A 16,820-nucleotide genomic window follows, 5' to 3' on the forward strand; every position below is an offset into this window, starting at 1 on the left:
CTTAAAGCCTTCGTAATTTAAATTCCCTCGATGGGGGTCTCATAACGACCCTCATTGCATCGAGGGTTGATTATTGGTAAGTCCTTGGGGCTTTGAACTTTTAATCATTACATAGAGCATTAATCACTGATAAAAATTTTTGAGGTGGATACCATTCCAAGCATTTTTAATTGGTTGACCGTCGAGGTATGAGAGCTCGTAGGTTCCTGTGCTGACGAACTTCGACACCTTGTACGGGCCTTCCCATGTTGACTTGAATTTTCCTGAGATCGTCGGCTGCGACGCGGCGGAGTCTCGAAGGACAAGGTCTCCCACCTCAAATCGCCTATTTTTAACTTTCTTGTTGAAGTACCTTGCTGTCTTCTCTTGTTGAGCGATCATGCGAAGCCTAGATTCCTCTCTTGTTTCTTCAAGTAAGTCATTGTGGAAACGTAATCCTTCAGCTGCGAGAAAGGGATCAAAGACCTCGATCCTGGGGGAAATCAAGCTAATCTCGACAGGCAAAACAGCATCGACACCGTACGCGAGACGGAAAGGAGTTTCTCCTGTTGCACTTCGAGGAGTTGTTCTGTAGGACCACAGCACATTTGGCAGTTCGTCGACCCAGCAGCGGGGGATTTCTTCAATTCTCTTCTTTAACCCTTGTAGGATGGTTCTATTTGTTACCTCTGCTAGTCCATTGGCTTGTGGATATGCCACCGATGCCTTGATGTGTTGGATTTTTAGTTCCTCTAAAGTTTTTTCAAATTGAGCCCCCACAAACTGCGTTCCATTATCTGAAACTAGGATTCGCGGAACTCCAAAGCGGAATACCACATATTCCATAAAGAATTCAATCATTTCTTTCTCTCTGATCTTTGAAAGTGGTTTCGCCTCGACCCATTTCGTAGCGTAATCCACCGCTACCACTATGTATTGGCACTGGTTCTTAGATTTTGGAAAGGGTCCTACGATATCGATGCCCCATTGGAAGAAAGGACACGGTGCGAGGACCGAATTGAGATTGATCGTGGGTCGGTGATCCACGTTCCCATGTAACTGGCATGCTTGGCATTTTCTGACATATTCTTCGCAGTCTTTCCGAATTGTGGGCCAATATAAACCTTGCCTGATTATTTTGAGGGCCAAGTTCTTTCCTCCGAGATGGTCTCCACAGATTCCTGTGTGAACCTCGATCATCGCTAACTGGGCTTCTTCTAACGTCAGACATCGGAGTAATGGTTCAGATAGGGCGCGCTGGTACAGCGACGAACCAATTACACAGTAATTTCTTGCCTTGAACATAAGTGAGCGAGCTTCGCGTTTCTCGCTCGGGAGTTTGTTGTCGATAATGTACTCGAGAAGCGGTTTTTGCCAGTCAAAGTTGTTCTGGATTTGGTTGATAGAACGTTCATCGATGGCGGGAGTAGCTAGGACATCGACGTACACCGGATTGGGACTGATTGGAAGACTCGAGGAGGCTAACTTGGCCAAATGATCAGCCCATTGATTTTCTTCTCTGTTGACATTAGAAAGTTTCCATGAGGAGAATTTCTTGAGTAGCTCTTGTGTTATTACCAAGTATTGAGCCATTTTCTCATTATGTGCCTTGAATTCCCCGCTTATTTTCTTGGAGACTAACTGAGAATCTCCAAATATGTCAATATTTTCAGCTTCGAGATCCATTGCCAGTTTTAAGCCTGCGATGAGTGCCTCGTACTCGGCGACATTGTTTGTTGCCAGAAATTCAAACTTTAGAGCTTGCTGGATTTTGAATCCCCCCGGACTTATTAAAATAATTCCTGCTCCTGCGGAGTCAGCCGTCGAGGATCCGTCGATAAATAGCAACCATGGTCTTAAGTGATTTTCGTCAAAACTTTGGGCTTTGGCCTGAAACTGACACTCAGCAACAAAGTCTGAGAGAACCTGGGCCTTTATCGCCGTTCGAAGCTTATACTCAATATAGAACTGACTTAATTCTATCGTCCATGCGGCAAGTCTGCTCGTCATGTCGGGTTTGTGTAGAATCCTCTTCAGGGGTTGATTTGTAAGCACATGCATCTCCCTTCCCTGGAAATAATGTCTAAGCTTTCGGCTTGCGACAACCAAGGCATAGACCAATTTTTCTACTTGCGGGTATCTGACTTCGGCATCTCGAAGAGAGTGGCTAATGTAATACACCGGGATTTCTTTCCCTTCATTGACTTGAATTAGAACGGTCGCGACCGTTTCATCGGATGCAGAGAGATATACTTTCAGAGGCTCATTTGGCGAGGGCCGAGTGAGGATGGGAGGATTTGTAAGGAATACCTTTAGCTCGGAGAAATTTTTCTCGCACTCCTCGTTCCACTCAAAGTGTGATGATTTGGAAGCTGCCTTTATTGCTAAGAAAAAGGGGAGGCATCTTTTTTACGATTGGGGGATAAACCTCCGAAGTGCGGCGATGCAACCGGTTAACCTTTGTAAATCTTTTACTGATTTTGGATTTTCCATTTCTAAGATCGCTCTTGTTTGGGATGGATCTGCCTCGATACCTCTTTGTGTAACCAGAAACCCGAGGAATTTTCTGGCAGTAAGACCGAACGAGCATTTAGCTGGGTTTAAGCGCATGTTGTTTTTTCTCGCGTTTTCAAACATTTCGCGGAGGTCTATGACGTGGTCAGAGGCAGCCTTCGACTTCGTGATCATGTCGTCGACATATATCAGCATGTTTCTCCCAATTTGTGTATTGAATATCTTATCCATCGTTTGTTGAAAAGTAGCTCCAGCGTTGATTAAACCAAAAGGCATCACTCGATATCCGAAGACTCCCCGGTGTGTGATGAATGCAGTTTGCTTCCAGTCTTGCGAGTCCATTTTAATCTGATTGTACCCCGAAAAGGCATCCATGAAAGAGAGAAGTTCGTTTCCAGCTGTCGCATCAATAAGTTGATCGATGTTCGGGAGTGGATAAAAGTCTTTGGGGCATGCCTTATTAACATCTGAGTAATCGATGCACATTCTCCACTTCCCGCTACTTTTCTTGACTAGGACCACATTCGAGATCCAAGTGGGGAATTGTACTGGTTCGATGAAACTGGCCTCGAGCAATCTATTGATCTCCAAGTCGATAGCTACCCTTTTTTCAGCAGAGAATGTACGATGTTTTTGCCTAACCGGCTTGATGTTTTTACTGATGTGCAAAGAGTGTCGAGCGACAACCTCGGGAATCCCGGGCATATCTTTTGGATCCCAGGAGAAAATATCAGAAAACTAACGGATAAGGCACGTGATATCTTTCTTTAATTGATCATGGAGATTCTTGCCAAGCCTTGTGGTTTTCTCAGGATTTCATTCGATCACTTCTATTTCTTCAGTTTCTTCGGCGGGAGAGCAAGAATTGCTAGTGGGTGGTTCCACAAGGTCTCTGGGGTCGATGTCAAGCACCTGGTTAACATCAAATTCTTCGTCAACCTTTTTTCTTGGAGATACAGTGGTTAGGTAGCATTGTCTTGCTGTTACTTGATCACCAATCATTTCTCCCATGCCGAAATCCGTGGGAAATTTCATTTTCAAGTGGGAGATAGATGTTATAGCTCGGAGTGCGGTGATCGTTGTTCGTCCCAAAATAGCGTTGAAGCTTGAGGAAGCACTAATCACATGGAATTTGACCATTTTCCAAATCTGACAGGGTGGGGAACCGAAAAGCACTGGCATGTCGATGGTTCCTACCACATGAACCTCATTGCCTGTAAACCCGTATAACGGGGTTCGGGAGTTCTCGAGTCTTCGATCCCCTATGTCCATTCGGGAAAAAGCATGGTGATATAACACGTCGACAGAGCTACCATTATCGACCAACATTTTCTTAACCGTGTTATTTCCCACACGTGTTGTGATGACGAGAGCATCTTGATGGCCTTCGATGAGATCGGGACGATAATCATCGTCGGAGAAAGAGATGACTGGGGAGGAATTCGCTCGAGGGCGTTTAGCTGCCGAGGGATTGACATTAAATACTTCTCGAGCATAAATCTTGCGAGAGTTGTGGGAGAGACCCCCGGCTGCTATACCACCAAAAATAACGTCGATTACACGATCATCCTCGCCTCGATGGTGACGTCTGGGTTCATCATCGTGCTGCACATAGTGGACTAGTTGTCCTCGACGAATTTTTCCTTCGATGAGATTGCTAAGTTGAAAACATTGCTCTGTTGTATGGCCAGTATCTTCATGATATTCACAATATCTGGAGCTTGGGGGTCTTCCTGGTTTCATGGGCCTTGGAGGGCGATAATCCGGTTCTGTTTTTAACACCGCCAAAATTGTCGTTTTTTCGGTGTTGATTTTAGTGAACTCTTTTTCAGATCGATTGTGGGGCTGCCAATCTCTTTCTCTTCTATCCCACGGAGGAAGGTCCGATGTGCGAGGCGGTGGCGACCTACGGCGACCTACGGCGCTCTCGGCGCCTTTCCCTCGCAGGGGATCATGGACTGTAGCTTCGGTGTCGTTCATATTTTGACGACCTCCGTGGAGATTGTATACAGCTTATCGCTTCTTGAAGCATCATGCGGTGTTCTATAATCTGGAACGCGGCCTGTAGGGTTTTCGGCCTTTTTTCAAAGATCTCTTCTAAAAGGAGGCCATGCCTAGACTTATCGATGCCCGCTGTCAGGAAATTGACTGCCATCTGTTCTATTAAGTCTGGAATTTCTTCTATCTCTTCTCTGAACCGGGTTAGAAAACTCCTGAGACTTTCGCCGGAGCGTTGATGCATTGTCATCAAGGATGCAGTAACTTTGATTCCTTTGTAGTTGCTGGAAAATCGGGCTTGAAACTTATTTTTCAGAGTTGTCCACGAGTCGATTGACCGAGGCGGCAAGTTACTGTACCATCGGAGAGCCGTGCCTTGAAGGCAAGTGGAGAAAAATTGACACCTAGCGATCTCCGAGTGGGCGAAGAAAGCCATGCGACCATCAAACGTATTTAGAAATGCTAACGGGTCCGAGGATCCGTCGAAATGATCGAGAGCAGGCGTTTTCAGCGTCCTGTCGATGCGCGCCTTCTCAAGCATTAATGATAGGAACTCTCGGAAACGGCTTCAAACCCTGCCTGATTTCTCATCAAGGTACGCATCTGGGCGATTTCCTCCTGCATTTTAGCGAACTCCTCGTGAGATATAGATTCTGTGGATTCTGTCTGATGTGAGACATCGGCAGATGACACTGTCCTCTGTCGACGTTCGCGAGGTTGCGAATATGTCGACTCCGCCGACGGTTCATATTCATACTCCGCATCATCCTCGTCATAAAATTCATCGTCTTGTCCATCATTTTGAATTGTAGTTTGTTGGAGCTCTCGACGGAGACGGTGAATCTCGCGTTTTCGCTCAAGTTTAGCCTGCAATCTCTGAGCTTCGCGCTCTAGAAACTCGAGTTCTTCATCTGAATCAAGCGAATCTTTTGGATTTTCTTGGTTTTGGGCTTTTAGCCTTTCTTTCTTTTCCAAATGCAGCCGAACGTCGCTCGAGAGAACTTTTTTTCCTTTATATGTTTGAACTCTAAAACGTTGATCTGACACAGTTTTTCTTTTTCTGTCCCTTTGGAGTGAGTCCTTCAATCCTAGAAATTGATCTTCTGGAGGAGCCTTAGGTGGAGGGAACAAACACTTCGGCTTCAATGCCGGTTGTTTAGGAAACTCGCGATCGCCGTGGGTCGAGGGGTCGGCGGCAACTTCTGCCGTCAACTCCTTTACCTGAGTCGGTCCGGCGGTTCCCGGATTAAGCTCTTCTACAATCATTTTCTGGTTGGATCTTGTTAAAGTAAAGCTCCTTCTAGCGCCAAATGATGTGCTAATAATATTATTATTATTAGACTATAGTTTTAGGAGATGATCTTCTTTGCTTAATTAGCCAACCCCTTCAAATGAGGTTGTTATCTTATATTTATACCATGTCCCAAATGGGCTATTTATTACAAAGTGGGCTTCTTGGGCCTATTTAAAGATATTATAATCTAATCTATTTTGGGCTCCTTCCAAGGTCCAACAGAATTACGATAGGAAGTTTTTATATAAATAGAATAGGCTTATATGCCTTGTAATTACAAATGAGTATTTGTTTAAACAAATATCGGGGGATGAGTGAGAATAGAACCCGGAATATTGGATAGAAATTTAAATAGATAGTTTAAAGGGAAATGAATGGTAAAAGATCATTAAATTTGAAGTAGCTATTTGAAGAGTGGTAAGTGATAAATGATGAAAAGTCCTTTCGTCTTCGTGAATCTACCTTCAAATGTAGTACCGTGTCACTTCATCACAAAGAACACATAAAAACACAGTTTCAAACAGCTACTCGGTGTTTAGGTTCAAATATATAGGACAAACATAATGCAAGAACTGTGGAAAATATAATTTTGTGTTAAAATATAATTGATTCATGCCAATCATGAATCAATTTCAGCAAGTTTAATATATAAATCGTCTGTATATGACAATCATGATGACACGCCTACTTTACACTCTAAATCTGCTTCACTGTTATCTTTGTCAAAGTTATAACCAAAAATTCACCGCAGAAAATATAGTTTCAACTGTTTTTTTTTGCTTGCGAGTATCTTTTTTAACTCGTATAGCACCGATAACTTCAGCATCTTCAATTTTAAAAGTCGGTAAAAACACAGTATGAACATCTATTACTTTGTCCTTGCACTTACCTGCAGGACAGTATATTACACTGGTATTTTTATACTACTCTGCCCACATCATGTTATTGTTTTAAAAGTTGTCAACTCTTACTGGACTTTTCCAGATCACATCCCCCATTTTCTTTATTCTTATAAGATTTTCTTTCAAAATTTTGTTTTTTTAGCATTTGAATAATATTTACTGCAGCAGCTCAGTTAATGATGTTTGATAAATTGCCCCTAAGTTTTTTCATTAACATAGTTTCACAAACTTGACATTATAAGATTTTGTGCTGCCGCTACATTGCCGAGTACTTGGGGAAGTTACAGGCCTTTAGTATCATTTGGTGCAAGTATAGTTGGACTTGCCGTAAGCTGAAAACAGTCTTTACAGTACAACTCAATATTCAATTTTTTCATACTACTTCTTGATAGACTAGAAAAACTGAATTCTTTTAACATGATTATGCCTTGCCTTTATCATACATAATGTAAGTGTGTCTACCTTCAGAATGGAGTGCCAATCAGGAGTAAAATTCGGCTTTCATTCTCATAATCTCCTGTTTAGGAATATATAACACCTACCAGTTCACTTGGTTGGAATGAAAGCGAGGTTATAAATATATAAAAATTAGGAATACGTGTCCACAAGCTAGTAGTACAAATTCAATTCATTCTCCACCAAGGTAATCCCATTCCCTCGGTCCAAAGTGAGGTTTAGATATTTTTAATCAGGCAGAGACTATCATATCATGATAACAGGACAATCATTTTTCTCCAATTTACATCATGGGACTAAGATTATCTTCCCAATATGAATGCTGCTTTCCATGATGCTGTGAGCTTCTGCTGCGGAATCTAATGGTAGATATTTATAGACCACGGGTTTTACCTTGCCAGCTGCTATTGCCGGCCAAACGTTCTTTTCCACTTCACTCACAATCAGAGCTTTGTTTTCCAGGCTTCGGCCTCGCAAACCAGCAGCTGCATATAACGTGAGGATATCAAGTGATTGAAATTTTACCAGTTGTTAAACGAATTTTTCTCTCCTACACGAGAGAGCCTCTCACATGTCAAGAAAGTCTGTTAATACAAAAAGAGTGCCCATTAATTGGTTTTTTATTGGAACTGTGTTAAATAACTTGAGCACATGCTCATTTTGTGTTGTCCATTAACTGAGAAGTTAAACTGTTACACCCTCATGACAGATGGAGCAAGCAACACAATCAAATCTAAAAGCATTTCATAGGTTGCAAATGATAAAGCCATGTATAAATAAAAGGTCCATTATCAGCTCGCACAATGCACGAAGAAAGCATATTGGTAACATACCCTGAACTGTGAGGCGTTTCATCAACAAACTAGCAAGGTTTACTTGTGTTACTACTCCACCCATAAAGCCAATAATGAAAAGTCTCCCATCAATATTTAGGCTGTCCAGATTTTTTTGCAAGTAGGGTCCTCCAACGTTATCAAGTATAACATCAACCCCTGTTACAAGAGAGATTTAAATTATTCTATTGATCTCTCTTCAGGCAACAACATAATACGTAAATTTGATATTAGGATATGTTTAAATCTCACCTTTACCTCCTGTTTCTTCCTTCACCCGTGCAACAAAGTCTTCAGTTTTGTAGTTAATGCACACATCAGCACCCAGATCCTTGCAAAATTTTAACTTCTCCTCATTTCCTAATGAACATCACTGTTTTAATATGTGGAAGTGTGGAAGTGGGGTACAAATGTAAGACATATATGATTTCCCAAAACTAACATTCTCCGGTTTACCTGCTGTGACAAAAACTTTAACTCCTAAATACTTGGCAATTTGAATGGCAAAAGTACCAATTCCACTAGAACCTCCATGTACCTAACATTTAAAAAGTCCTCAGGTAAATCTTCATAACAAGGCCGAAAACAAAGTACTAATACAATTACAGAGAGAATTCTCTATAAGAAATGGGATGGCAATGATCCAATCTAGACAGACTGAATTTAGTCATCCAATACAAGCTATTAAAAGTCCACAATTGATGGTTAATAATTTTTTTCATAATGCATCTTTAAGTAGAAAATAGATAATCCTAAATTTAATACCAATCTGAGAGGCTGGACAGTTCAATTAGGAAAAGAATCCTCAATCCAACCATCCATTAATTACTTAAAAGGATTCAACCAACATGCTTAGATTGATGTTAATATTTTAGAAGACTTGTCGATAACCTTGCTAACATTGGCCAATAAGTTCCTCATATAAAACCATTGGTATTAGTAACCATTAGCTTTACATATTTTCAATTTTTTTTGCTAAATACATATTTTTTAATTTTAAGTAACATGATATGATAAAAATGCTTTCAAAGCATACATATGGGAATAAGTTACCAGGAACGTCTCCCCTGGAGATAGCTTGCTCATCATAAACACCGTTGACCAAACAGTGCAAGCAACCTCTGGAAAACTAGCAGCATCCTTTAAAGAAACACCTTGTGGAACTGGAAGAAGTTGTCCAGCCGGTACAGCTACTTTTTCAGCATACCCTCCTCCACTAAGGAGAGCACAGACCTGCATAACAGAAATCCTATCACTACTTCACAACTCACTCTCAATACTTTCCAATCTTATTAAGAAACATTACACCAATCAAGACCCCTTAAAGTCTTAAACTAGTACAAAAAACTAGTTACTCAGATAATTCAACAAAACAAAGAACAGCTTCAAAAGATCACTGTTAACAAGAGTATAAAAGAGGACTATAAGCTTTTCTCCATATATCTCTCAGTGGTCTTCTCACAGCATTACATTGCAAATCAGAAAATAACCAATTCACAAGAAAACCCAACCAAAAATATTCAAGTCAGCCTTTGATTAAAAATCTCAACTTTAAGATGAAAACAACATAATGAATCAAGAAAACCAAACCCCACTTCTCAAATCAATCATCAAACAACTACACATCAAAATTTAAAAACAAAACAACAAAATCAGATAAATAAATACCTGATCGCCAATATTCCAACGAGTAACATTTTGACCAAGAGAGAGAATAGTTCCAGAACATTCAAGACCCAAGTAAGGACTAGCACCTTTAGGTGGGGGATGAGCACCTTTTCTCTGAAGGGTATCAGCTCTGTTAACTGCCGTGGCTTCAACTTGGATCAAAACTTCATCATCTCCAATAAGGGGTTCTTCTACTTGTTGAATTTTCAACACTTCAGCGTCACCTGGGCTTGTTATCACTATTGCTTTCATTCTTGATTTTGCTGTCTTGGGTTTGTTTGTTGTTTGTTGGGTGGGTTGGGTTTTAATGATATAGGCGAAGTGATCAAAGTGGGATAACTTCGAGCAAGTCCAACAGGTTCTAAGTTTATAAGGAATTTGACAAAAATTTATGTTCAAATAATATCTTAATACTTCCTTAAATCACATAACATATCACCTTCCTATCTTATCTACTTTTTTTGTCTCTCTTTCTTCTACTTTTTATCCAAGTTTATTATTATTATAATAATTAAGGATGAATTTAGGGATTATTGTTGGAGTTTAAACATAAAATCATGTCTTAACTTGCTAACAGTCAATATTTTATAATATTTATAAGGAAGTTACTAGCATACTGTTGGACTTGCTTAAGGAACAAATAACTACTGCTCCTTAGGTTCTGCTTTAGTTGTCCATTTTATTTTCAACGCATTTTTAAACGTATCATAACACTTTTTATTTTATTTTTAAATTCTTTTTCTGAATAAAAAATTTAGAATCTGAAATTTTATTCAGAATTTTAAAAAAAACGGGGAGTTATGTCTAATATGTGCTTAAGAATGCGTGTAATAAATAATTGGGACAAGAAAATCGGGACGGAGGAAATATTATTTTTGAATTTTTTTTAATTTATATATATATATATTTTAATATAAATATTTATCTATTAGTTTTAGATCATTTTTTTAAGATGAAAATTTTAAATAAAAGCAAATTAATTATTTTTAGAAAAAGTAAATACATACATATTCCGGAAATAAGTAACTAATTTATAGAAACAACGAAAGCCAAACGGTCACATACTATGGTTGATCAAAAAAATAAATTAAAATCGATGAAATGAAAACTGAATCTAATTAATTCAAAAGTGAAAAACCGAAAACAACACATTTAAATGGATCAGTTTTGATTTTACGTTTCAACTGAATCGATTATTAATAAAATTAAATATTTTATTATTCATATCTAATATTTTTATAATAAACTTGATATTTTAAAATTTAATAAAAATTTTGATATATTTCAAATATAATTATTGCGCTTTAGCCTTGAAAAGTAGTTTCTATCCGACCTCACATGTAACATATTAGTATTTTAAAAAATCTCGATTTAATCAAATAATCCCTGATAAATTTTCTAGAAAATGTCTGATCAATTCGATTTTTAGTATCTAAATAATTCTTATAACTTTTTTTAACGTAGCATATATAATAATTTATTATAATTAAAATATTGTATTCACTTAAATATGAATAAATATAATTTAAGAGATTATATGATTAGGTAAGTTATGAATAATAGATGTGTGCATAATGCGGCCATGTTAATGATAAAAAAAGTTCCCATAGGATTCAACCCCACTTCAGTCCAATCCTGGTTCAATCTGATCCGGGTTTATCCTAGTTCAGGGACAACCCAATTTTGCGGCTCATAAGCAAGAAAATTCAATATGAAAGGACACGTGAAACATAAATCAATAATTGGCACAACCAATGCACGTGTCAGGGCAATATTGGTCAAGCTCGCACAATCATCACCTGAACACGTGTAAGACATTCTGAGCACTTGCATTCCCACACCCATAATGAGCGGTTCCCATTGAAACTTATCAACCCCTAAATTAAACTTTGAGGTTATATATAGCCCAAGTAGGATAGGTATATGGGTTACTCTATTCACACATACCACAACCTTCTAACATTTTTATTGTATCATCGAAAAGCGACTTTCTACTCTCATGCCGGAGACGCCGCAGGGCTCAAACCCCCCTCCGGTGTTGTTTTGTAGACACCGAACGGCAGTTACACCGCAAGACGAGTCCCGGTACGGCGTTAGAAGGACCAGATATAGAAGTTATCATTTGGCGCTCAAAGGATATAAACAGTCCAACCTAGGTTCAGCCCAACCCCAGTTCACCCTAGTCCCAGTTCAACCCGATCCGGGTCCAGCCCGGTTCAGGGACAACCCACTCCCATGGCCAATAAATAAGAAGGTCCAATATGGAAGAACATGTGGAACGCGTATCATGGCTAAGGTCCTTACATTGAATGACAGTTATTGATGGTCAATAATTGGCACAACCAAGACATGCGCAAGGGCACTCTTGGCACAACTCGCACAATACTCACATGAACACGTGTAAAGCATCCCCCGAGCGCAACCATCCTCCGCTCCCCACAATGAGCGGTCTCGATTGAAAGGTACCAACTCATAACCCTACCCTTGAGGTTATACATATCTCAGACGAGAGATATAGGGGTTCTCTCTCCAACACACGTATACATACATACCACAGCTTCCTTACATTTTTATCTTTATCGTCCAAAAACGAGTTCTTACTCTCACGCCGGAGGCATCACGAGACTCAAGTTTCTCTCCGATATTATTTTGCAGAAACCCAACGGCAGCTGCACTACAAGACGAGTATCGATATGACATCGGAAGGACCGGATCGCGAATATGAGTTATCAATTCGTGCCCGCCTTATGTCATATCAAAATTTTGCAATTTTTGAAAATGTTTAACATCACCTGTTCATGGAATTGGATCGTAAAAATTACTTAATGACATTTATTTATAGGTCGTTTGATTCACAAGACGGTATGTGTTTGAAATCAGGAATAAGGTGAAATTAGTAGGTTGATGAATGATTTCCTGATATAATGGGTCTGGTTCGGCGATAAAATAAATATATTTAATTTTAAATATAATTGAGAGCTCAATTACTTTCTAATATGATATATAAAAATAAACTGGACATTGAAATTAAGTTTTATATAATTTATAAATAAAAATTTAATAAAGATATATTTCGTACCTCCAAAAAAGGTTGGTACTCTTCTTTTTGCACGCATTTTACGACGCATAGTTTGGTACATAAAAATAATATATTTCAAATTTTTTATTTTGTATAAAATTATGAACTATATATTTTTATACAAAACAATAAAAATTGAAATAAATTATTTCTAAGTACCTCGTCCGATGACATTGAATTGCATGAAAAAAGTCGGAAGGCCAACCTTTTTGGGACAGAGGGAGTATATGATTGGTAAAATATAATCTAAACAATCAAATGTTAATATAATATTTTTTAAGAAAATAAAATTTGACTAACTAGCATTAAATAATAATAATGATAATAATTTTATTTAAAATTAAATAATATATCATATGTAAAATATATGTATAGAAAATGTATTTAACTATATAAATAAAATTGAAATAAGGAAATTAAATCTGATATAGTGTTTCCCAAACCAACTCTCATAAGAGTATTTCCCATGATTGTTGGTCATAATGGTTGGCGGTTGACTATATTTTAAAAGTATTATGTAATTATTATTTAGTTTGTTATAAATAAAATATTTTATTTTAATATGATAATCAAATGATTTGGCATATTGTTATATGTCTTCAGAGGTTTAACAATTTTGGCTAACATTAATAAATTATCTAAAATTTTAGCTAATCGTTTTGCACTATTAGAAAATATAATATTTTTAAATAATTTCAATAATTATAATTATCATATATCACATAAATTTTTTAGTTAAGGGATTATATCATTAAAAATGCTATAAGGTATCATGTGATTTTCAGGTACGTATTTAGTATCAACTAGAGATGCACAAAAGGCCCACCGGGCCGGATTTTGACCGGACCTTAAAAAGCCCGGGTTTTGACCAGGCCGGGCTTTCCGAAAATATCAAAACCCGGTTTGGGCCCTTGAGGCGGGCCTAACCGGGTTTTTTTCGGGCCGGATCGGGCCGGGCTTTTTCTAATTTAAATTGGATCGGGTTTTATTAGAGATTCCGAAGACTACATATGTTAGCAACTAGATCATCGTAAAAATATATTAGTTTACATGGAATATTTTATGAAAACATTACTTCGTTGAAAATATTTAAATTCGGCAAAAAATAAACATGTGTATAGAATAATATGTTTTATCATTATTATCCAAATATATATAATGTATTTACTATATCTTCTTTCATTATTTATGCAATGAAGTATATAAATAATATTATTAATCACAAATATGCAAATATATATGTGTTTAAAGTATTATTTATATTTATAGTAAATGTGAACTCATAAATATATAAAAAAATATATTGGAATAATCAGATTTTAACCGGACTTTTTCGGGTTTTTAATCAGGCCGGGTCGGGCCGAATCCCGGGCTTTTAACCGGGCCGGGTCGGGCCGGGCCGGGATTTGCCTAAAAATATAAGGTCCGTCAAGGCCCTAAGCCCGGGCCGGGACCAGACCGGAATTTGACCGGGCCGGACTTGACCGGGTTTTCACCGGATCGGGCCGGGCCAGATTTTCGGGCCCGGGCTTTTTGTACATCTCTAGTATCAACCAAGAATCATATATGAGTTTGAAATGAGAATAATCATAACTGATGCCTAATTCCGCTAAAGCAGATGACTCCGCTATAGCAGATAATTTTTGCCAGATTATTAAGAAAGAACTAGCTTAAAACCCATGCAATGCACGAATAATACATATATTTTTTATTATTATATAATTTTTATTAAAATTTTGAATTCAATTTTGAATTTTGTTTATTTAAAATTTTAAATGATATAACTTTATAGTAATTATATTAGTAGACGTATATGTTCTTAATTTTGTAGAATATTTAAACTTATTTAAAGTGATAACATTGGTAAAAAGGGAAATATTATTATAACACAATTAATATTTTATTGAAGGTAAAAATATAATGTCTTCATTATGTTGGTACATTAAAAAATATTATTTTAGCATGTTGATTACTTAATCGATTAACAGTAATTCTATAAAAGATATTTGAAAAGACAATATTACTAATTAAACGATACAGTTTTATTGATAATTCTATGTGTATTTTTAAAAAAATAATATTTATGTTTTAATTAAAATTTGATTTGTAGTTCACATCAATATGATACGAATTATACTTAGTCTAATATTAATTTGATTTATCTCGGATCAGTGATTTATATTATTTTATTTTAGCCCGATGCCCAATACACCGACCAAATCAAACTAATTATTTTTAGTTTAATTTTATTTTTTTAAGTGTGAATTAATAAAATAATTTTATTTTAGACTAAATAATTAGTATATATTATTTTATTTTTGTTGGTCGAATTATATTTTTATTTTAGTTTTGTGTTAGTCTGAATCAATTGTATAATGTATATTTTTTTATCCTGGATAAATAAAATATATTATTTTGTTTACCCAAATTCATTTGTATAATTTTTTTAGGAGTACTGATGGTATTATTATTTTATCTTAGCCCGATTCACATGACATATCAACTAAATCTTCATAATTATATTTAGTTTGCTTATTAATTTAGTCTGAAATAACAAATTAGAATAATATAGAACTCGATATGAATTAAAATATAAATTGGTAAAAGAAGTTGAATTTAATATAAATTATAATATATAGAGTTCGATATACAATAGAATTGAAATTGATAAAATAATAAAGGAAGTTGGCTTCAATATCAATTAGAATTATAACTGATCGACATTCGACCCAATAATTAGAATTAAAATAATTAAGTAATGGCAATTAAGTAATTTACTAAGTATTGACCGGCCGACTACCAAATTTTTAATGTTACGTCTATTATAATATAATATAAGTATAGATTTAAGTGCTCCCTGATTTTAAATTTCATTGCAATTCTCGCTGATATTTATTTATCAGATTCATTGCACGTAGGGATGACAATCGGGTCGGTCGAAACGAGTTTAGCAAAAACCAAACCCGAACCCGATTATTTTTGCCAAACCCGAACCCGGAAAAACCCGAACCACTAAACCCGAACCCGAACCCATCGGGTTCGGTTCGGGTTCGGTTCAGATTCGGGTTTGTAGATCACTATCAAATTGCACCTTAATTTGCATAAACTCTAGTGAAAAATTATTAGGATCTGGTTTGAGCAAAGTGCTTATAAATATGACGATATTAAAATTTTTGGGATTGAATTAGAGGGTTTTGAGAAGACAATGGATAATATACCTCTGTGAATAAAATTGTTGGTGAAATAATGCAACGATCTTGACCTTTAGTATACTTGTAGTGAAAATGCTGCTAACAACATATTTAAACAATTTTAATGCAATAGTTTGTAAAAAGTATAATTTTTTAGTACTAATATTAGTAATATATTATATTATATATTATATTATTACTTATAAAATATAAAATATTATTTATATATTAACACCGGTTTCAGATCGGGTTCGGGTTCGGGTTCGGTTCGGATTCGGGCTTGTAGATCACTATCAAATTGCACCTTAATTTGCATAAACTCTAGTGAAAAATTACTAGGATCTAGTTTGAGCAAAGTGCTTATAAATATGACGATATTAAAATTTTTGGGATTGAATTAGAGGGTTTTGAGAAGACAATGGATAATAACTCTGTGAATAAAATTGTTGGTGAAATAATGCAACGATCTTGACCTTTAGTATACTTGTAGTGAAAATGCTGCTAACAACATATTTAAACAATTTTAATGCAATAGTTTGTAAAAAGTATAATTTTTTAGTACTAATATTAGTAATATATTATATTATATATTATATTATTGCTTATAAAATATAAAATATTATTTATATATTAACACCGGTTTCAGATCGGGTTCGGGTCGGAACGGAACAGGTTTCGGGTTTTCGGGTCTTCGGGTCGGGTTCGAAACGGTATGTCTTAAAATCAAACCCGACCCGAAAATGGTTCGGGTTTAAAAATCAAACCCGAACCCGAATCCAAACCCGAAATATTTGGATTCGGTAAAACCCGATCGGATCGGGTATCCATCGGTTCGGTACAAATTGCCGTCCCTAATTGCACAGCGACAAAAAAGAACACCTCAGTAAATCCAAAAATGCAATAATT

General features: G+C 36.7%; 2 protein-coding genes across 3 annotated transcripts; both read right to left on the reverse strand.

Annotated features, from left to right (window-relative positions):
* Positions 1 to 3,309: 3,309 nt before the first annotated feature.
* Positions 3,310 to 4,473, reverse strand: LOC141664949 (uncharacterized). The gene has a single exon (XM_074470908.1). It carries the CDS (start codon positions 4,471 to 4,473, stop codon positions 3,310 to 3,312), a length of 1,164 nt encoding a protein of 387 aa, XP_074327009.1.
* A 2,621-nt stretch (positions 4,474 to 7,094) lies between these two features.
* LOC141667559 (uncharacterized) lies at positions 7,095 to 10,031 on the reverse strand. Of its 2 annotated transcripts, none has more exons than XM_074474105.1 (6): positions 9,645 to 10,031; positions 9,030 to 9,209; positions 8,433 to 8,514; positions 8,235 to 8,336; positions 7,977 to 8,135; positions 7,095 to 7,628 (listed from the first exon to the last, which is right to left on the reverse strand). In XM_074474105.1, the coding sequence occupies exons 1-6, from the start codon at positions 9,894 to 9,896 to the stop codon at positions 7,432 to 7,434; spliced, it is 972 nt and encodes a 323-aa protein (XP_074330206.1). In that variant the 5' UTR covers positions 9,897 to 10,031; the 3' UTR covers positions 7,095 to 7,431. The 2 variants fall into 2 exon arrangements, with proteins under 2 accessions (XP_074330206.1, XP_074330205.1); XM_074474104.1 differs by having other exon boundaries at positions 8,229 to 8,336; positions 9,645 to 10,028.
* Between the last annotated feature and the right edge of the window lie 6,789 nt (positions 10,032 to 16,820).

This window comes from Apium graveolens, chromosome 6, assembly GCF_009905375.1.
Source record: "Apium graveolens cultivar Ventura chromosome 6, ASM990537v1, whole genome shotgun sequence".
Lineage (NCBI taxonomy): Eukaryota > Viridiplantae > Streptophyta > Magnoliopsida > Apiales > Apiaceae > Apium > Apium graveolens.